The sequence below is a fragment of the Phyllobates terribilis genome, unplaced genomic scaffold (assembly GCF_046119375.1).
Source record: "Phyllobates terribilis strain yellow unplaced genomic scaffold, ASM4611937v1 Scaffold_8__6_contigs__length_399053987, whole genome shotgun sequence".
In the NCBI taxonomy this organism is placed as follows: domain Eukaryota; kingdom Metazoa; phylum Chordata; class Amphibia; order Anura; family Dendrobatidae; genus Phyllobates; species Phyllobates terribilis.
Window position 1 is genome coordinate 382,092,539 of NW_027362768.1, and position 24,046 is coordinate 382,116,584.

The following is a 24,046-nucleotide window of genomic DNA, read 5'->3' on the forward strand; positions in this document are numbered from 1 at the left end:
ACGAGGGGAGAGGCGGACGCGGGGAGAGGCGGACACGAGGGGACGCGGGGAGAGGCGGACACGAGAGGACGCGGGGAGAGGCGGACACGAGGGGACGCGGGGAGAGGCGGACGCGGGGAGAGGCGGACACGAGGGGACGCAGGGAGAGGCGGACACGAGGGGACGCGGGGAGAGGCGGACACGAGGGGACGCGGGGAGAGGCGGACATGAGAGGACGCGGGGAGAGGCGGACGCGGGGAGAGGCGGACACGAGGGGACGCGGGGAGAGGCGGACGCGGGGAGAGGCGGACACGAGGGGACGTGGGGAGAGGCGGACACGAGGGGACGCGGGGAGAGGCGGACACGAGGGGACGCGGGGAGAGGCGGACACGAGAGGACGCGGGGAGAGGCGGGCAAGAGAGGACGCGGGGAGAGGCGGGCACGAGGGGACGCGGGGAGAGGCGGACACGAGAGGACGAGGGGAGAGGCGGACACGAGAGGACGCGGGGAGAGTCGGACACGAGGGGACGCGGGGAGAGGCGGACACGAGGGGACGCGGGGAGAGGCGGACACGAGGGGACGCGGGGAGAGGCGGACACGAAGGGACGCGGGGAGAGGCGGACACGACAGGACGCGGGGAGAGGCGGACACGAGAGGACGCGGCCGTCTGAGGTGACGCAATTAATACTGATACATAATGTGGAAAGGAGGTCGCACGTCTGCCACTGTTAGTGACTACAAACACTAAAAGCTGAAACCCGCCCTGGCCTGATACCGAAGGGTGGAGGAGTGTTTATTAAAGGGGTTGTCCGGGATTACAAAAACATGACTGCCTTCTTCAAAAAACAGCGCCACCCTTGTCAACAGGTTGTGTCTGGTACTGCAGCTCAGCTCCACTGAAGAGCTGCAATACCACACAAGACCTGTAGATAGAAGTGGCACTGTTTTTTCCATGTTTCTAAATCCTTTGACACTCAGTTGTATGTTAATAAAAAGTGACAACTATAGAATGTAAATAAATAATAAATACATTTTGCAACTTTCTAATAAACTTTGTGTTTCAATTCTTGACCATTTTCAAGGCCGCTGCATGTTGGCAATGAATGAAAACTTTCCTGTTTGTGTCCATAAGACTCACAGCTGAGGGTTTGTTACAATTGTATTCAGTCTAGAGTAATCCTCTATGATCTGGACGCCTGACCGATACATTGTAACAAGCAGGGAGATTTGTGCTGCTGATGTTCTTGTCTCCTTGTCCAGACAGACACAATTGTATCAAGTAGTCAGGGGCAGAAGTATGAGGCCCGGGGGTTCCAGTCACTGCATATATACAATGAAGGTTCCCATTCACTGACAGCAAGCAGCACCGCACTCTGGGACCAGCAGATGCAGAGAAAACCTAAAACTAAATAATGGGGTCGTCTTATTACATCGTCACTTCCCTCCTTCCATCCTACGACAGGGGGGTCCAGCACATACTCGCCCCTCCAGCATGTTCTGTCTCTTGTAGTACAGGAGGGCAGTACGACCTTCAGGCCGGTTTCCATCTCCAGGTCCTGGATCGCACCACCACACCCTGGTGATCCTACCGGAAAATGGAAGGGTAATTGCTGGTTAAAGGACCTTCAGGCTTAATATTACAGAAATAGTCCCCATAAGACCTCAGAGAAGCCTCTTAGACCGACTGTCGAAGTAGAGACCTTTCTTAAAGCGGTATGCCCATCTTCTATGCAGATTCGGGTCCCACCAATGAGACCTCCCTCTATGTTGAGAGCGGGGTCCTGATGCACGCTGCTGTGGTGGGAATTCCCATACAAATGAATAGGAAATCTGTGGCATGTGTCAGGGATTGGAACCATTAGTGGGTCCGACATCCACTTTATGAGATGGGAATACCCCTTTAAATATTTAGACCCAAACTTGGAATTGACTACAATTAAAGGAAGATTCCCAAAAAGAACACAGCCCATTCCTGGTGCTAGTCCCCGATCCTAAGACATAAAGGTCCATCTGTAATAGGGGATAATAAGGTAAATGACTGCTGTGACCCTCAGGCCAGGTCACCCCTTTCCTCTAGGTGGCACTCACTCCACCCATGAGGGCAGTGAGTCGGGTCACCCTGATTCGGGCCCATAGACGGACTCTATAGCTACAATGTAACAGCTGTTATAATCCACCCACCGCGCCGAGCGTCGCATCCTCCGCGTCTTCCTGTGACTTTAATCGGCCGTTTAGAATATTTATAATGGTTATCAATTATTCAGACACCTGCCTGATCAATTTGCATACTGTTTAAAGGGCTAGACGCTGATAAATATTTCATCCGATTTAATCTTGTTTGTTGATTGATGGTCGTAATAATATTTTTCCGTGTTGATTTTCTCCGTTTATAAACTCATCTATTTCATGTCTGCAGATCGTTAGACCAATTATCCCAGGAGACAATTGGAAGAAAATGAAAACGGTCTGAGAGACGCTCGTTTTTTGTCATTCTGGTAAGAAGTCAAGTGGGCGGAGCTTAGATATGGGTATCTAACAGGGGGAGATAAATTGTAAGAATGGGTTTAATCTAATGTTTCATGTAACAAATGTCATGTAATAATTTATAAAGTTGTGACCACACCCACAATTACATTAATAATCCAATCACGCCCACAAATTATCTTAAAGGGATATCACACCAAAATGTTCCTTTATTAAAGTTATGTGTAAAAAAAAAAGAGTGAAAAAAACACAATAAAATATGGAGTCCTTGATACCTTCATTATTTCCTACACTGATGGCAAAATGTTCAGGTATATCAAAAGTGTCAGTGTGCATAACACCAGTATAAACATATGTACAGGGGGGGGGAATAAGTATTTGATCCCCTGCTGTTTTTGTAAGTTTGCCCACTGTAAAAGACATGAACAGTCTATAATTAGAGGGTAAGTTAATTTTAACATTGAGAGACAGAAGATCTAAAAAAAAATCAAGAAAATCACATTGTATAAATTAGATAAATTTTTTTGCATTGTTCCCTCTGGCAAATGACACTTAATACTTGGTGGTAAAACCCTTGTTGGCAGCACAGCAGTCAGACACTGTTTGTAGTTGATGATGAGGGTGGCGCACACGTCAGGAGGAGTTTTGGTCCACTCCTCTTTGCAGATCATCTCTTTTAGATCCACTCCTTTGTTGCCTTGGCTGTATGTTTTGGGTCATTCTCCTGTTGGAAGACACAGCCACGACCCATCTTCAATGCTCTTACTGAGGGAAGGAGGTTGTTGGCCAAAATCTGGCGATACATGACCCCATCCATTTTCCCTTCAGTACGGTGCAGTCGTTGTGTCCCCTTTGCAGAAAATCACCCACAAAGTATAATGTTTCCCCCACCATGCTTCACGGTTGGGACGATGTTCTTAGGGTTGTACTCATCCTTCTTCCTCCAAACACGGCGAGTTGAGTTAATGCCAAAGAGTTAAATTTTTGTCTCATCTGACCACAGCACCTTCTCCCAATAACTCACAGAATTATCCAGGTGTTCAATGGCAAACTTCAGACGGGCCTGCACATGTCCCTTCTTGAGCAGGGGGACCTTGCGGGCACTGCAGGATTTTAAACCTTTAAGGCGTAATGTGTTACCAATGGTTTTCTCGGTCACTGTGGTCCCAACTGCCTGGAGATCATGAACAAGTTCCTCCCGTGTAGTTTTAGGCTGATCTCTCACCTTCCTCATGATCAAGGATACCCCACGAGGTGAGATTTTTGCATGGTGCCCCAGATCGATGTCGATTGACAGTCATTTTGTATTTCTCCTATTTTCTTACTATTGCACCAACAGTTGTCTCCTTCTCACCTCAGCGTCTTACTTATGGTTTTGTAGCCCATTCCAGCATTGTGCAGGTCTATGATCTTGTCCCTGACATCCTTAGAAAGCTCTTTGGTCTTGCCCATGTTGTAGAGGTTAGAGTCTGACTGATTGAGTCTGTGGACAGGAGTCTTTTCTACAGGTGACTATGTAAGACAGCTGTCTTCAATGCAGGTAACAAGTTGATTAGGAGCGTCTAACTGGTCTGTAGGAGCCAGAACTCATAACGGTTTGTAGGGGATCAAATACTTATTTCTCACTGCAAAATGCAAAAAAAATTATCTAATTTATACAATGAGATTTTCTTGTTTTTTTTTTGGGATATTCTATCTCTCAGTGTTAAAATTAACCTACCCTTAAAATTATAAACTGTTCATGTCTTTGTCAGTGGGCGAACTTACAAAAACAGCAAGGGGTCAAATACTTATTTCCCCCACTGTATAGTGCTGCGCTGTGGGATTCTGTAGACTGCACTGTACAGGGGATGAGCTGTGTCCTGTATAGGCCTTGCAAACTAAATCCCCTATAAAGGGGTTTTCCTCCATTATTTTCAGCGAGGAATCCATTTGTAACTTCTGGTGGAAACGTCTGCATTTACAAATACTAAAAGAAAGTACCGTCCCTTTAAATGGCCTTGAAACCGAGAAGTTGCATTGTAACTTTTTCAGCAGTCAAAAAAAAAGCCACAAATAAACCTGATTTATAAAATCTAATTCACTAAAGGATAAAACAGAATGAAGCGAGTGGACGAGTCGTGTAATTGTAGCCGTCTGTCGCCAGCAGATAATATGTGACAGACAGGATAACAACATTTTCTGAGATAGAGGGCACCAGCGCCGTCTGCCAGCAAATTACCGACGAGCGATCCGACAATTTGCTTTGTAGTAGCGGATGGGGGGGGACTTGTACGCGGGCTGCACGCAGGTCTCCTACCTCACCCATGTAATATTCACATGAAAGGGAATTATTCATCAAACTCCATTAACTCCAGCGAGATAAACAAAGGGCTCGCTCCGCGCGGTGCGATATGCACAGACGTGGATTAATTAAGCCCTGAAGGATCTGCCGTAACATATGTTAAATATTGCACGTGTCTTAGAAATAGATTTTTTTTTTGTTCCCTGTTCCCTACAAGGTATTTCAGACAGGAAAGTGACAGTAAGGAAAAAAAAAAAAGATAAAAAAAATACTGAAATTATTACCTGCGACCTGCAAAGGAAGAACTGATGTAGAACTACAATCACCAGCAAGACCGAGTTTCAAAATCAACTCGCAACATAAACATTTTTGCAAATCATAACAAACCAATCAAATCATCCGTATCACAAAAATGTTATATATTACATCGACGCCCAAAGCTGCATTCACAACTTCCCGAGCTGAAATCCACCAGAAGTCAACATGTAGGCAGACCCCAAAAGAGGTAACTGAGACCCTATAATAAATCTAATGTAACATAAGACAATACATTAAATGATAGGAGTTTATAGGAAATTAGTCATAATCGCAATTAACATCCAAAGCAGCATTTACAATAAAACTACCTGATGGCTGCAATCCTGCAACACAGATAAGATATGATACGATGTACAATAATTACTATAATACCGCCCTCTATGTACAAGAATATAACTACTATAATACTGCTCCTATGTACAAGAATATAACTACTATAATACTGACCCCTATGTACAAGAATATAAGTACTATAATACTGCCCCTATGTACAAGAATATAACTACTATAATACTGACCCCTATGTACAACAATATAAGTACTATAATACTGCCCCTATGTACAAGAATATAAGTACTATAATACTGCTTCTATGTACAAGAATATAACTATTATAATACCCTCCCTATGTACAAGAACATAACTACTATAATACTGCTCCTATGTACAAGAATATAACTACTATAATACTGCCCCTATGTGCAAGAATATAACAACTATAATACTGCCCCCTATGTACAAGAATATAACTACTATAATACTGCTCCTATGTGCAAGAATATAACAACTATAATACTGCCCCTATGTACAAGAATATAACTACTATAATACTGCCCCTATGTGCAAGAATATAACAACTATAATACTGCCCCTATGTACAAGAATATAACTATTATAATACTGCCCCCTATGTACAAGAATATAACTACTACTAGATGGTGGCCCGATTCTAACGCATAGGGTATTCTAGAATATGTATGTGGCCGACCGGGCGCAATCAGCAGAACATTGTTTAAATTTGTCGCCAAAATCGCTGATTGGTAGCGGTCGGCCACCGCGACCAATCAGCAGAGCGGCGTTTAAATTTGCCGCCCATCTCGCTGATTGGTCGCAGTCACCGGCCGCGACCAATCAGCGTTGTATTAGTGTTGGCCCGGGAGCGGCGCTGCTTGTGCGGCTCCGTATTAGCGAGGACCGGGGAGCGACGCTGCCTGTGCGGCTACTTCTGCTGTGAGAACCCGGGACATGAGCGACTGCTCGCAGCAGAAGCATCCCGACCAGCGGCGCCGCTCCCCGGTCCTCCGTTCACACTTGCTGTCGGGAGATCAGCGGCCCTAGCCGGTCGGGGTAGTTGTGCTGCTAGCGCCGCTTATCTCCCCGCTGCATCGCCGCTGACCTCCGTCCGCCAGATGAGCCGCTAACGGCCGCCATCTTTTTTCAGAAATCCCGCGACGCTGATTGGCCGCTGCCGGACCAATGAGCGACGCGGGATTTCCAGGACAGACAGACAGACAGACAGACAGAAGGGATAAGACAATTATATATATAGATAATACTGCCCCTATGTACAAGAATATAACTACTATAATACTGCCCCTATGTACAAGAATATAACCACTATAATACTGCCCCCTATGTACAAGAATAAAACTACTATAATACTGCCCCCTATGTACAAGAATATAGCTACTATAATACTAGTCCTATGTACAAGTATATAACTACTATAATACTGCCCCTATGTACAAGAATATAACTACTATAATACTGCTCCTATATACAAGAATATAACTACTATAATACTGCCCCCTATGTACAAGAATATAACAACTATAATACTGCTCCTATGTACAAGAATATAACTACTATAATACTGCCCCCTATGTACAAGAATATAACTACTATAATACTGCCCCCTATGTACAAGAATATAACTACTATAATACTGCCCCCTATGTACAAGAATATAACTACTATAATACTGCTCCCTATGTACAAGAATATAACTACTATAATACTGCTCCCTATGTACAAGAATATAACTACTATAATACTGCCCCCTATGTACAAGAATATAACTACTATAATACTACCCCTATGTACAAGAATATAACTACTATAATACTGCCCCTATGTACAAGAATATAACTACTATAATACTGCTCCCTATGTACAAGAATATAACTACTATAATACTGCCCCCTATGTACAAGAATATAACTACTATAATACTGCTCCCTATGTACAAGAATATAACTACTATAATACTGCTCCCTATGTACAAGAATATAACTACTATAATACTGCCCCCTATGTACAAGAATATAACTACTATAATTCTGCCCCCTATGTACAAGAATATAACTACTATAATACTGCTCCCTATGTACAAGAATATAACTACTATAATACTGCTCCCTATGTACAAGAATATAGCTACTATAATACTGCTCCTATGTACAAGAATATAACTACTATAATACTGCCCCTATGTACAAGAATATAACTACTACAATACTGCCCCCTATGTACAGGAATATAACTACTATAATACTGCCCCCTATGTAAAAGAATATAACTACTATAATACTGCCCCTATGTACAGGAATATAACTACTATAATACTGCCCCCTATGTACAAGAATATAACTACTATAATACTGCCCCTACGTACAAGAATATAACTACTATAATACTTCCCCCTATGTACAAGAATATAACTACTATAATACTGCCCCCTATGTACAAGAATATAACTACTATAATACTGCCCCCTATGTACAAGAATATAACTACTACTAGATGGTGGCCCGATTCTAACGCATAGGGTATTCTAGAATATGTATGTGGCCGACCGGGCGCAATCAGCAGAACATTGTTTAAATTTGTCGCCAAAATCGCTGATTGGTAGCGGTCGGCCACCGCGACCAATCAGCAGAGCGGCGTTTAAATTTGCCGCCCATCTCACTGATTGGTCGCAGTGGCCGGCCGCGACCAATCAGCGTTGTATTAGTGTTGGCCCGGGAGCGGCGCTGCTTGTGCGGCTACTTCTGCTGTGAGAACCCGGGACATGAGCGACTGCTCGCAGCAGAAGCATCCCGACCAGCGGCGCCGCTCCCCGGTCCTCCGTTCACACTTGCTGTCGGGAGATCAGCGGCCCTAGCCGCTGATCTTCAGATGTTAGCCGCATGGAGGTCAGTGGCGCCGGTCGGGGTAGTTGTGCTGCTAGCGCCGCTTATCTCCCCGCTGCATCGCCGCTGACCTCCGTCCGCCAGATGAGCCGCTAACGGCCGCCATCTTTTTTCAGAAATCCCGCGACGCTGATTGGCCGCTGCCGGACCAATGAGCGACGCGGGATTTCCAGGACAGACAGACAGACAGACAGACAGAAGGGATAAGACAATTATATATATAGATAATACTGCCCCTATGTGCAAGAATATAACTACTATAATACTGCCCCTATGTACAAGAATATAACCACTATAATACTGCCCCCTATGTACAAGAATATAACTACTATAATACTGCCCCCTATGTACAAGAATATAGCTACTATAATACTAGTCCTATGTACAAGTATATAACTACTATAATACTGCCCCTATGTACAAGAATATAACTACTATAATACTGCTCCTATATACAAGAATATAACTACTATAATACTGCCCCCTATGAACAAGAATATAACAACTATAATACTGCTCCTATGTACAAGAATATAACTACTATAATACTGCTCCCTATGTACAAGAATATAACTACTATAATACTGCTCCCTATGTACAAGAATATAACTACTATAATACTGCCCCCTATGTACAAGAATATAACTACTATAATTCTGCCCCCTATGTACAAGAATATAACTACTATAATACTGCTCCCTATGTACAAGAATATAACTACTATAATACTGCTCCCTATGTACAAGAATATAGCTACTATAATACTGCTCCTATGTACAAGAATATAACTACTATAATACTGCCCCCTATGTACAAGAATATAACTACTATAATACTGCCCCTATGTACAAGAATATAACTACTATAATACTGCCCCTATGTACAAGAATATAACTACTATAATACTGCCCCCTATGTACAAGAATATAACTACTATAATACTGCTCCTATGTACAAGAATCTAACTACTATAATACTGCCCCCTATGTACAAGAATATAACTACTATAATACTGCCCCTATGTACAAGAATATAACTACTATAATACTGCCCCTATGTACAAGAATATAACTACTATGATACTGCCCCCTATGTACAAGAATATAACTACTATAATACTGCCCCCTATGTACAAGAATATAACTACTATAATACTGCCCCCTATGTACAAGAATATAACTACTATAATACTGCCCCTATGTACAAGAATATAACTACTATAATACTGCCCCTATGTACAAGAATATAACTACTATAATACTGCCACTATGTACAAGAATATAACTACTATAATACTGCTCCTATGTACAAGAATATAACCACTATAATACTGCCCCCTATGTACAAGAATATAACTACTATAATACTGCCCCTATGTACAAGAATATAACTACTATAATACTGCCCCTATGTACAAGAATATAACTACTATAATACTGCCACTATGTACAAGAATATAACTACTATAATACTGCTCCTATGTACAAGAATATAACTACTATAATACTGCCCCTATGTACAAGAATATAACTACTATAATACTGCCCCTATGTACAAGAATATAACTACTATAATACTGCCCCTATGTACAAGAATATAACTACTACAATACTGCCCCCTATGTACAGGAATATAACTACTATAATACTGCCCCCTATGTAAAAGAATATAACTACTATAATACTGCCCCTATGTACAGGAATATAACTACTATAATACTGCCCCCTATGTACAAGAATATAACTACTATAATACTGCCCCTACGTACAAGAATATAACTACTATAATACTTCCCCCTATGTACAAGAATATAACTACTATAATACTGCCCCCTATGTACAAGAATATAACTACTATAATACTGCCCCTATGTACAAGAATATAACTACTATAATACTGCTCCTATGTACAAGAATATAACTACTATAATACTGCCCCTATGTACAAGAATATAACTACTATAATACTGCCCCTATGTACAAGAATATAACTACTATAATACTGCTCCTATGTACAAGAATATAACTACTATAATACTGCTCCTAAGTACAAGAATATAACTACTATAATACTGCCCCCTATGTACAAGAATATAACTACTATAATACTGCCCCCTATGTACAAGAATATAACTACTATAATACTGCCCCCTATGTACAAGAATATAACTACTATAATACTGCCGCTATGTACAAGAATATAACTACTATAATACTGCACCTATGTACAAGAATATAACTACTATAATACTGCTCCTATGTACAAGAATATAACTGCTATAATACTGCCCCTATGTACAAGAATATAACTGCTATAATACTGCCCCCTATGTACAAGAATATAACTGCTATAATACTGCTCCTATGTACAAGAATATAACTACTATAATACTGCCCCTATGTACAAGAATATAACTACTATAATACTGCTCCTATGTACAAGAATATAACTACTATAATACTGCCCCTATGTACAAGAATATAACTACTATAATACTGCCCCTATGTACAAGAATATAACTACTATAATACTGCCCCTATGTACAAGAATATAACTACTATAATACTGCCCCTATGTACAAGAATATAACTACTATAATACTGCCCCTATGTACAAGAATATAACTACTATAATACTGCCCCCTATGTACAAGAATATAACTACTATAATACTGCCCCTATGTACAAGAATATAACTACTATAATACTGCTCCTATGTACAAGAATATAACTACTATAATACTGCCCCCCTATGTACAAGAATATAACTACTATAATACTGCCCCCTATGTACAAGAATATAACTACTATAATACTGCTCCTATGTACAAGAATATAACTACTATAATACTGCCCCCTATGTACAAGAATATAACTACTATAATACTGCCCCCTATGTACAAGAATATAACTACTATAATACTGCCCCCTATGTACAAGAATATAACTACTATAATACTGCCCCTATGTACAAGAATATAACTACTATAATACTGCCCCCTATGTACAAGAATATAACTACTATAATACTGCCCCCTATGTACAAGAATATAACTACTATAATACTGCCCCCTATGTACAAGAATATAACTACTATAATACTGCTCCTATGTACAAGAATATAACTACTATAATACTGCCCTCTATGTACAAGAATATAACTACTATAATACTGCCCCTATGTACAAGAATAAAACTACTATAATACTGCCCCCTATGTACAAGAATATAACTACTATAATACTGCCCCTTGTGATACATCTGACTGTTATACGGCTTTATATCTTTCTTCTCTGTCCTTACAGTTGTTATTCCGCCTCGCGCCTCGGCGGCTCGGGTGCTCGCTGCTGATCTCAGTCTGGGCAGTGCCCGTCGGCTGACTTTGTGCCAGTCTATGTGATAAATAAATCAGATGCAGGAGGAGGGATGAGGCTGAAGGAGCTCAGACAAATTACTTTAAGGTCAGCTGGAATTGCTTTTATCAGGGTGAGGATCTGTTGATGGTGCTGGTAAGTGATGCATTACTGTCGTGTATCAGCGGAAATAATAAATATGGTCCGGTCTACGGGCATCAAATCCAGAGCTGCAGGAAAATACAGATTTCAGCTCTTAGGAATAATAAAGAACTTAAAGTATCCGGAGATTTGCAAAGAAGACAAATAAACATCTCAAAAAGTTTTGCTTACTCCTAACTTTGGCAGGAGCCCATTATGCCAGTCCCAGATACAGGAGGTAGCAATCCTGCCATCTGGCACAGGAGCCATTTCTGGGGAGGTATACAGGTCTCCACTATGGAGTGACGCTCTCGCTGCATTGTCTACAGGGAGTCAGTGATCACATAAAATCTCCTTCCTGCAGCGCTGCAGCCTTCAACCATCATTTGTTCCCCATGTTTTACACTGCAGCTTTGATCCATAAGGGCCGAACCATAATTAGGGAGTCTGAAATATAGCTTCTATCTCATCAAAGGATCAGACTGCTGCTTAGTCCCCTCCCCATCCTCCATACTTTACACTGCAGCTGTGATCCATTAGGGTGAATCTATTGTAGCGACTCCAGCCTAGTCCATTGGAGTTTCAAGTGTAATCCACAATCCTAGTTGTGTCTCATCAGACTGCTGCTAGGTCTTCCCCCCCTTACTTTACACTGCATCTCAGCTTGCTCAGATTGGCTGCTCTGTTTGTAGCATTGATTATTTCTGCATTTTTCACACAATATAAAACACAAGAAATGTTTACAGCAAGTCTTGTCTATATACATACAGAGAACAGCCGGTCCATGCGAGACGCCGAGGACGCCGAGGAGGATGAGTGACGCCGAGGAGGATGAGGAGGATGAGTGACGCCGAGGAGGATGAGAGACGCCGAGGAGGATGAGTGACGCTGAGGAGGATGAGGAGGATGAGTGACGCCGAGGAGGATGAGGAGGATGAGTGACGCCGAGGAGGATGAGGAGGATGAGTGACGCCGAGGAGGATGAGTGACGCCGAGGATGATGAGGAGGATGAGTGACGCCGAGGAGGATGAGAGACGCCGAGGAGGATGAGTGACGCTGAGGAGGATGAGGACGATGAGTGAAGCCAAGGAGGCTGAGTGACGCCAAGGAGGATGAGTGATGCCGAGGATGATGAATGACGCTGAGGAGGATGAGGACGATGAGTGACGCCGAGGATGATGAATGACGCAGAGGATTATAAGGACCATGAGTGACGCTGAGGAGGATGAGTGATGCCGAGGATGATGAGGAGGATGAGTGACGCCGAGGAGGATGAGTGACGCCGAGGAGGATGAGTGACGCCGAGGAGGATGAGGACGATGAGTGACGCCAAGGAGGCTGAGTGACGCCAAGGAGGCTGAGTGATGCCGAGGATGATGAATGACGCTGAGGAGGATGAGGACGATGAGTGACGCCGAGGATGATGAATGACGCAGAGGATTATAAGGACCATGAGTGACGCCGAGGACGATGAGTGACGACGAGTGATGCCAAGAACGATGAGGACAATAAGTCACGCCGAGGACGATGAGTGACGCCGAGGATGATGAGTTATGACGAGTGATGCTGAGGATGGTGAGGACAATGAGTGACGTCTAGTGATGCCGAGGACGATGAGTGACGCCGAGGACGATGAGTGACGCCGAGGATGATGAGTGACGCCGAGGATGAGGAGTGACGCCGAGGATGATGAGGACGATGAGGATGATGAGTGATGATGATTGACAATGAGGATGATGAGTGACGCCTAGGATGATGAGTGACGATGAGGATGATGAGTGATGATGAGGACGATGAGTGACGATGAAGACGATGAGTGATGCCGAGGACGATGAGCAACGATGAGTGATGATGAGGACATGAGTGACGCCGAGGATGATGAGTAATGATGAGTGACGCCGAGGATGATGAGTGACGATGAGGATGATGAGTGACCCCGAGGATGATGATTGACGATGAGTGACGCGGAGGATGATGAGTGACGCTGAGGACGATGAGTGACGCTGAGGATGATGAGTGACGCCGAGGATGATGAGTGACGCCGAGGATGATGAGTGACGCGCTGTCACGTTGGATTTACCGGTGATATGCGAAGAAGTGCGAAAAGCTGGACAGAGAAACATGAGACCACCCCAGGAATCTGCAGTCAGCACCCCCAATACTGAGCGGGCGCAGCGCCAGACGAGCGGATCTTTAATTGGCCCCTGCAGTGGGACCTGAATTCTCTGGGAAGGACTAAGGGTTATAACATCAGGAAAAGTGAATGGAAATGTTACCTGCAAGACACACGAACCAGCGAAGCGCCAGCAGTTTCCATAGCAACCTCATCCTCGCTTCGTGGGGTCGGACGTCTCTCGGATCTGCGGCAACTTTACGCTTTTATCTGTGGGAGAGAAGCAGCAAGTTTAGAATCCAATAGAGGAGAGGACGAGGCGGCCTCTTATCCCATCGATCCCGTCCTGCCTCCCCGGAGAGGCTGATCCTCAATAATACAATCATCGACCGCGCTGCAGCGGCTGTGACTCCGAGACACCGGCTGCAGCCGGCAGTCCAGAGCAGAGCGCCCACAAGACGTGCAGAGCGCACACAGGACGTGCAGAGCGCACAGGAGACGTGCAGGGCGCACAAGGGACGTGCAGGGCGCAAACGAGACGTGCAGAGCACACACGAGACGTGCAGAGCGCACACGAGACGTGCAGGGCGCACACGAGACGTGCAAAGCGCACACGAGACGTGCAGGGCGCACACGAGATGTGCAAAGCACACACGAGACGTGCAGAGCGCACACGAGACGTGCAGGGCACACACGAGACGTGCAGGGCGCACACGAGACGTGCAAAGCACACACGAGACGTGCAGGGCGCACACGAGACGTGCAAAGCACACACGAGACGTGCAGAGCGCACACGAGACGTGCAGGGCGCACACGAGACGTGCAGGGCGCACAAGGGACGTGTAGAGCACACACGAGACGTGCATAGCACACACGAGACGTGCAGAGCGCACACGAGATGTGCAGGGCGCACAAGGGACGTGTAGAGCACACACGAGACGTGCAGGGTGCACACAAGACGTGCAGGGCGCACAAGGGACGTGCAGAGCGCACACAAGACGTGCAGGGCGCACAAGGGACGTGCAGAGCGCACACGAGACGTGCAGGGCGCACACGAGACGTGCAGGGTGCACACAAGACGTGCAGGGCGCACACAAGACGTGCAGGGCGCACACAAGACGTGCAGGGCGCACAAGGGACGTGCAGAGCGCACACAAGACGTGCAGGGTGCACAAGGGACGTGCAGAGCGCACACGAGACGTGCACGGCCCCTGCTGGAAATATTACAACCTCTCCCATCCGACATATTGATGTTAGGTTAAGAGATCCTCAGATCAATGGAAATGTAACACTGCATCATCTGTAGAGATCTCTGCTGGGAACACGTGGCGCGATCTGTATCTATACACGGCACGCTGCAGCCTAATGCCACCGCACACCGACCGGACAAGGATCGCAGGAGGCACCGGCCGTCAGGAGGAGGAGGAGGATATCCCGCAGCCACACTGCAGGCAGAGATAATCGGGAAAGGAATCACTCTGGAGGCACAAAGGCCCAACATACTGGAGGCACAGGGAGAGTCAGACATAAACCATCACCGCGGATCCTGCTGCAAATCTGAAAAATAAATCTGTGGATTGTGACACAGATTCGCTCCGGCTGCGTTAATCCGCACCACAAGTCCATTTCCGTGCAAAAAAGTCTTCAGAGCGCGATTTGTAAACTCTTGGAATCTTGTCCGGTATTGTAATCCACTGCACATTTTTCCACTTATTGCTGTGGATTTTACCTACAGATTTAGTGGATTTACTCTTACAGCAGTGAATCTACAACACAATCTGAATGTAACACAATCCACAGCACAATCTGGATGTAGTACAATCCACAGCACAATCCGAATGTAGTACAATCCACAGCACAATCCGAATGTAGTACAATCCACAGCACAATCCAGATGTAGTACAATCCACAGCACAATCCGAATGTAGTACAATCCACAGCACAATCCGAATGTAGTACAATCCACAGCACAATCCGAATGTAGTACAATCTGGATGTAGCACAATCCGCAGCACAATCCACAGCACAATCCGGATGTAGCAAAATCTGCAGCACAATCCGGATGTAGCACAATCTGCAGCACAATCTACAGCACAATCCGGATGTAGCACAATCCGCAGCACAATCCGGATGTAGCACAATCCGCAACACAATCCGGATGTAGTACAATCCACAGCAAAATCCGGATGTAGTACAATCCACAGCACAATCCACAGCACAATCCGGATGTAGCACAATCCACAGCACAATCCGGATGTAGTACAATCCACAGCACAATCAGGATGTAGCACGATCCGGATGTAGCACAATCCGCAGCACAATCCGGATGTAGCACAATCCGGATGTATCACAATCCACAGCATAATCTACAGCACAATCCGGATGTAGTACAATCTACAGCACAATCCGGATGTAGTACAATCCACAGCACAATCCGGATGTAGCACAATCCACAGCATATTCTACAGCACAATCCGGATGTAGCACAATCCACAGCATAATCTACAGCACAATCTGGATGGAGTACAATCCACAGCACAATCCGGATGTAGTACAATCCACAGCACAATCCGAATGTAGTACAATCCACAGCACAATCCGGATGTAGTACAATCCACAGCACAATCCGGATGTAGTACAATCCACAGCACAATCCGGATGTAGTACAAACCACAGCACAATCCGGATGTAGTACAAACCACAGCACAATCCGGATGTAGTACAAACCACAGCACAATCTGGATGTAGCACAATCCACAGCACAATCCGAATGTAGTACAATCCACAGCACAATCCGGATGTAGTACAATCCACAGCACAATCCGGATGTAGTACAATCCACAGCACAATCCGGATGTAGTACAAACCACAGCACAATCCGGATGTAGTACAAACCACAGCACAATCTGGATGTAGCACAATCCACAGCACAATCCGAATGTAGTACAATCCACAGCACAATCCGGATGTAGTACAATCCACAGCACAATCCAGATGTAGTACAATCCACAGCACAATCCAGATGTAGTACAATCCACAGCACAATCCGGATGTAGTACAATCCACAGCACAATCCAGATCTAGTACAATCCACATGTAGTACAATCCACAGCACAATCCAGATGTAGTACAATCCACAGCACAGTTTTAAAGTTCCACACGTGAGACAAATTAGAATTTGTCAGCATACAGGTGTAACACGTATACCGCCCAGCTTGTGATTTTACAGATGAAATAATAAAGAAGCGAGTTTTATTCACCCCGTTGAGTGCCTTCTAATTTTTCATTTTCATCCGGACAATCCACAGCACAATCCGCAGCACAATCCGGATGTAGCACAATCCGCAGCACGATCCACAGCACAATCCGGATGTAGCACAATCCGCAGCACAATCTACAGCACAATCCGCAGCACAATCCGGATGTAGCACAATCCGCAGCACGATCCACAGCACAATCCGGATGTAGCACAATCCGCAGCACAATCCGGATGTAGCACAATCTGCAGCACAATCTGCAGCACAATCCGCAGCACAATCGGGATGTAGCACAATCCACAGCACAATCCGGATGTAGCACAATCCGGATGTAGCACAATCCGGATGTAGCACAATCCGCAGCACAATCCGGATGTAGCACAATCCGCAGCATAATCCGGATGTAGCACAATCCGCAGCACAATCCGGATGTAGCACAATCCGCAGCTTAATCCGGATGTAGTACAATCCACAGCACAATCTGGATGTAGTACAATCCACAGCACAATCTGGATGTAGTACAATCCACAGCACAATCCGGATGTAGCACAATCCACAGCACAATCCGGATGTAGCACAATCCGCAGCACAATCCGGATGTAGCACAATCTGCAGCACAATCCGGATGTAGCACAATCCGCAGCACAATCCGGATGTAGCACAATCCGGATGTAGCACAATCCGCAGCACAATCCGGATGTAGCACAATCCGGATGTAGCACAATCCGCAGCACAATCCGGATGTAGCACAATCCGCAGCACAATCCGGATGTAGCACAATCCGGATGTAGCACAATCCGCAGCACAATCCGGATGTAGCACAATCCGGATGTAGCACAATCCGCAGCACAATCCGGATGTAGCACAATCCGGATGTAGCACAATCCGCAGCACAATCCGGATGTAGCACAAACCGGATGTAGCACAATCCGGATGTAGCACATGCAGATTTTGCAACAGATTAATTGTAGCAAGATCCAGCACAGAAAACGCTCACCTGCCATTCAGCTAGGAGGGCTGCGTTCAGTCGGACACATTTTTGGCCTTTGTGAACACTGACCAATGTCAGTCACTGTGCAGATGTGTGAGAGCCATCATGTACAGCGCGCAGGCATCTCTTGTGTTTGATCAGACAGTGCATGCTTCTATAGCTAATTGTAAAGTGCTGTGAAATATATTGGCGCTATATACGGTAAATAAAATTATTACTATCACTATAGCCGGCGGCTGCTGCACCAGTCGGCCATGAGGAGAAGCGCGCGGAGCTGCACAGGGGCCCAGTCCCACCTCTAGATATGGACCTGACCGGTCTGTGAATTTCTGCGTCCATCTGAAAGCCGCTTACAGCAGAAGACAGGAATCAGAGGGCAGCAAAAACCTGATCATCATCAGAAAGATCCAAGTGTGAACAGGTGCGGCTGCCGTGGCTGCATTATATACGAGCAGGTGCAGCAGGCGCTGTGTGCGCCGGGATATACAGGGAGACACAGGCACAGATACATCAGCTATACCTCTACATTATAGCAGGAGAAATGGAATCATAGGAATTGGTTTAGTATCAGTATTTCTGATCTAGAAAAAAAACATGGAGTTCTTAAAGGGAACGTGTCGTCAGAAATGATTCTGTGTTATAGAAAGTTTTGGCGATGTTTTTTTTTTTCATATAATGATCTGTACTTAAAAAAATAGTAATTAGAAAATTTCACGGCGACCACAGGGGCTTTTATAGACTTTAGTTTTCAGCAGTTTTCTGATTATCAGAGGCAGGATTACCTTAACTGATAACTTCTCTATATATAGATGATAATACAGGATCCACCACTCACAATAGGAGATGTCACAGCTCACCTCCTCCTCCTCCTGTACAATGTCTGATAACACCTCTATATACAGCTGATAACACATGATCCACCAATCACAATAGGTGATGTCACAGCTCACCTCCTCCTCCTCCTGTACAATGTCTGATAACACTTCTATATACAGCTGATAATACAGGATCCACCACTCACAATAGGTTATGTCACAGCTCATCTCCTCCTCCTCCTGTACAATGTCTGATAACACTTCTATATACAGCTGATAATACAGGATCCACCACTCACAATAGGTGATGTCACAGCTCACCTCCTCCTCCTGCACAATGACTGATAACACCTCTATATACAGTAGATAACACAGGATCCACCACTCACAATAGGAGATGTCACAGCTCACCTCCTCTTCCTGTACAATGTCTGATAACACCTCTGTCATGAAAACAACACCCACTCTTGGGTCAGACCTTGCAGCTCTCTGGCGCCCCCTTATCCTGCTGGTCAAACACGGTATTGACAGAGGATAAGCACGGGTGCAGCTGCTCTAATTTATGTCGACTATTGTGGCACGTGATGTGACAGGACGTATATATACCACCAGTTCCTTCCAGGAACGTATATATACCTCCGACCAGCCACCCTCAAACCACAATATCACATAAATACTGGTATACTGCCACCACCGATCGCTTAACAGGTGGATCGGGTACCTGGTAGGTAACGTGAATTAGCGAGTGAGGAACGTGTTTGCTCGACATAGGACAAGAAGAAAGAAACTGATAAATAATTAATGATTTACTCCCAAAAGGGGGGCAGTGTTTACAAAATATATACAAGATATTATAAAGGAGACAATTTACATGTAGGCATCAACAGTTATTAAAATAAAAGGGATAAGTAATAGCAAAACCTGCTTCACAAGGTGATGGTCTCAGATTCTGTGGGGGGGACGGCTCCCCGGAAATTAGAGGTGATTCTTCTTACGCCGCGTGATGTGCGTGCGTTCGACGTCCCTAAGAAGAATGACCTGAAGATGGCCGATTTGCTTTTTAGTAACAGGGCCAAATTATTAGGAACCGCCCATTTTGTCTACCTCACACGGGGGCTCGGTTTTGTGAAACCGCCCAGCTGCATAGAACATAGAAACCTTCAGATTCCATATCTTGGTGTGGGGGGGTCCCACATCCAAGATGGAGACATCATGTTGGCCGTCACTAATTTTCATGCAGATGGATATTAAACAGGACCTCTCTATGATGCTCGGAAGCTAAGAAACCAATTCCTCGATTTCTGGGGGTATCTCAGTTATGAAAAATATATCATTGTAACCAGGCAGATGTGAACATTCCAAAAATGTGTTCCCTGGATTAGTAACCGTCATGTGCGTTTTTTAAATTCTACATTAACTGTACAAGCTTTTAAACAATGGCAATTTTGGAGGGAATAATCTAGTTTGAGCTAGAAGCTGTGCTACACTGAGAGTTTACGACGCTAATAAAAATTCTTAGGGTGGGGGTCAGCACTGCAGTTCTCTATGTCTTCTTACAAACGGATAGGGGGTGGGGGGGTTTTCTTTTTTAAAAACATCTCTCATTTTTTTAAAACTCGGGCAAAAATACCTTTTGCCTGACACCTCCCCCTTTTAGACTGCGCTATGGAGGTAGGACCTTCTGGTACTCCTCCAAGCGTATGTCTGGAGGCTCCCCTCGCCGGGACAACCCATCGGCATTGCCATGCTCGCTGCCCTTGCGGTGTTGAACGGTAAAGTCGTACTGCTGGAGGGTGAGGCTCCAGCGTAACAACCTTCCGTTGGCACCTGACATGGTGTGCAGCCAACTCAGGGGGTTGTGGTCAGTCGCGACAGTGAAGGGGCGCCCGTACAAGTAAGGCTCTATGGTGGAATAGGCCACTTCCCTCGGCAGCAGTTTCCGGCTTAGGTACAACACGGGGTGTTCTTGGTTCCCCGAGTCGACCTGGCTGAGTACAGCACCGAGGCCAAACTCACTGGCGTCGGTCTGTACTAAGAGTGGCCGTGTGCCGTCGACCGCCTTTAGTACAGGAGAGCTGCTCAGGGCAGTCTTCAAAGCCCTAAAGGCCACCTCGCATTCATCCGTCCATTTGACGGAATGGGGTAGGCTCTTCCTGGTGAGGTCTGTCAAGGGCTTCGCAAGGCTACTATAGTCCTGCACAAAGCGTCTATAGTACCCTGCGGTGCCCAAGAAGGACTGCACCTGCTTCTTGGTCCTGGGGGTGGGCCAGGACACGATAGCGTCCACCTTCCCAGGCTCTGGCTTCAGAGTACCCCCACCTACCCGGTGCCCCAGGTAGTGGACCTCGTTCATGCCCATCTGGCACTTTCCCGGCTTGATGGTCAAGCCCGCCTGGTGAATGCGCCTGAGCACCTGCTGCAGATGCTTGAGGTGATCCTCCCAGGTGGGACTGAAGATGGCAATGTCATCCAGGTACGCCACTGCGTACCTCTCCAGTCCCTGGAGCAGGTGGTTGACCATTCGCTGGAACGTGGCAGGGGCATTTTTCATGCCGAAGGGCATGACCGTGGATTCATACAATCCGAAGGGGGTGATAAAGGCAGACTTCTCCTGGGCCCCGGGGCTCAAGGGAATCTGCCAATATCCCCGACTCAAATCCATAATGGAGAGATAGCTCGCGCTGGCTAACCGCTCCAGCAGCTCCTCAATGCGTGGCATTGGTTGTGCGTCAGAGGCGGTGATAGCGTTGAGCCCCCTGTAGTCCACACAGAACCGGGTGGTCCGGTCCTTCTTAGGCACCAGGACTACAGGTGAGGCCCACGCGCTCTTGGACCGCTTAATCACCCCCAACTGCAGCATCTCCTCGACCTCCTGGCGCATGACATGCTGCACCTCGTCGGAGATTCGATAGGCTGTCCGCCGGAGTGGGGCATGATTCCCGGTGTCCACTTCATGGACCGCCACTTCAGTCCTGCCAGGCAGGTTGGTGAACACTGCTTGGAAGGGTTTCAGCACTGCTTGCATCTGAGACCTCTGGTCTGCGGATAGCAAGTCGCTTAGCTCTACATCCTCTAGGGACCCGCTGGCCTTCGCTTGGGCGAGCATGTCCAAGAGGGGGTCATCCTCCCCATCCTCGGGCAGGTTGCAGACCGGTAGGACGCAGGTTCCACGTTCTTGATGAGCCTTCATCATATTAACGTGAAACGCCTTCCGCCTACCCCGCTCGTGGTCCAGTGTGATCACGTAGGTGACCGGGTTGAGCTGTTGGTGAATGACGTACGGGCCTTCCCAGGCCGCCTGAAGCTTGTCCTTTGGTACGGGGACCAGCACCCACACCTTCTGACCCACCTGGTAGGTCCGTTCTCGGGCGTCTGGTCGTACCAATGCTTCTGGTCAGCCTGGGCTTGCGCCATGTTGTTATGCACCAACTGCGTCAAGGTCTGCATCTTGTCACGGAAGCGCATGACATACTCCACGATGGACACTCCTGGGGAGCTCGGCTCTTCTTCCCAGAATTCCCTTATCAACCCAAGGGGTCCTCGGACACGCCTGCCATACAGGAGCTCAAAGGGGGAGAACCCCGTCGAGGCCTGTGGAACCTCTCTGTAAGCAAATAGCAGGTGTGGGAGGTAACGCTCCCAGTCGCGACCCTGGGTCTCAACCAGCATTTTTAACATCTGTTTGAGGGTACCGTTGAATCGCTCACACAAACCATTGGTCTGTGGGTGATGCGCACTCGATACCAAATGCTGCACCTGCATTTTCTTACATAGGGCCTCCATTAAGCGTGACATGAACTGAGTCCCCTGGTCGGTAAGCATCTCCCTGGGAAATCCTACTCGCGAAAAGATGGCCAAGAGGGCGTCCGCCACCTTATCCGCCCTAATTGAGGACAGGGCTACTGCCTCCGGATACCGGGTAGCATAGTCTACCACGGTAAGGATGAATCGTTTTCCAGAGCTGCTGGGTATGGCCAGTGGTCCCACAATGTCCACAGCAATCCTCTGGAAAGGCTCCTCTATCACTGGCAAAGAGATCAGGGGGGCTTTGGGGGCCGGCCCTGACTTTCCCACTCTTTGACACGTGGTACAGGATCGACAGTAGTTCACCACATCTGTCCTCATTTTGGGCCAATAAAAGTGATGAGACAGCCGGGCCTTGGTTTTGCTGACCCCCAAGTGTCCAGCGAGTGGAATTTCATGGGCGATCCGCAACAACTCATCCCTGAATTGGTAGGGGACGACCAGCTGTCTTTCCCTCAGCCACTCCTGTTGGGGTGTACAGGGAACTGTCTCCCGGTACAAGCTCCCTTGGTCCCAGAATACCCTCTCCTTATTCGACTCGGAGGTGGGTTTCTCCGCGAGGCTCCTTAACGTCTCCAGGCTAGCATCTGAGTGCAGAGCTGCCTGAAACTCCTGGCTGGAGGAAGCCAGAAGTGAGGTTAAGGCCACGTCCTCACTGGGACCCTCTGGGACCGGCTCTGGGTCCATACCTGATTCAGTTATTCCTCTGTTCGAGGAGGGTCCAGAAGGCAGGGCGTTACTTGCGTTCTGGGCACTCTGACTGCGGGTAACAACGGCTATATAGGCCGTCTCCCCGGGGAATAACCCCGTCTCATTAGCCTGCGAGGCCATGAGAACTACTTCTCCATCATCCTCCATTACCTCAGGCACAGTGCTACGTATGGGGCAGCGACTATCAGCCAGGTCACCTTCTGTTGTGACACTGGTCACTGGCACAGCACCACCTGCTTCATGGTCCTCGTGCCTCTCCCCATTACCCTTGGCACTGACATTTGCTCCGGCTAGGGGATCCTCAGCAACATCACCCCGCAGAGTGACATGGCTGAGTTCTCCTGTACCTTCCAAGACAACAACATCATCATCATCCTCATCATCATCATCATCAGGTAAAGCATTGACATTCACAGTATCAGTATTAACCTTACCAACCGTATCAGATCGGGGAGGGGTGTCAGGGACATAATAAGCAAACATCCTCCCCAAATCAGTTCCCAACAAAACATTTGCAGGTAGGTTTTTGGATACTCCCACTTCCTTCACCCCACTCCCCGCACCCCAATCAATAAAAACCCGGGCCATGGGCAAGGGGCATCGGA

General features: G+C 46.5%; 1 protein-coding gene across 6 annotated transcripts in view; it reads right to left on the minus strand.

The window, feature by feature from the left end:
• The window catches only part of LOC141157597 (contactin-4-like), a 278,609-nt gene that overhangs the window by 63,649 nt on the left and 190,914 nt on the right, over window positions 1–24,046 (minus strand). For all 6 annotated transcript variants that reach the window (XM_073645060.1, XM_073645061.1, XM_073645058.1 and 3 more), the window contains one exon: window positions 14,027–14,133. In XM_073645060.1, the coding sequence (XP_073501161.1) occupies window positions 14,027–14,078 (52 nt within the window). In that variant the 5' untranslated portion in view covers window positions 14,079–14,133. The remainder of the gene's footprint in view (window positions 1–14,026; window positions 14,134–24,046) is intronic.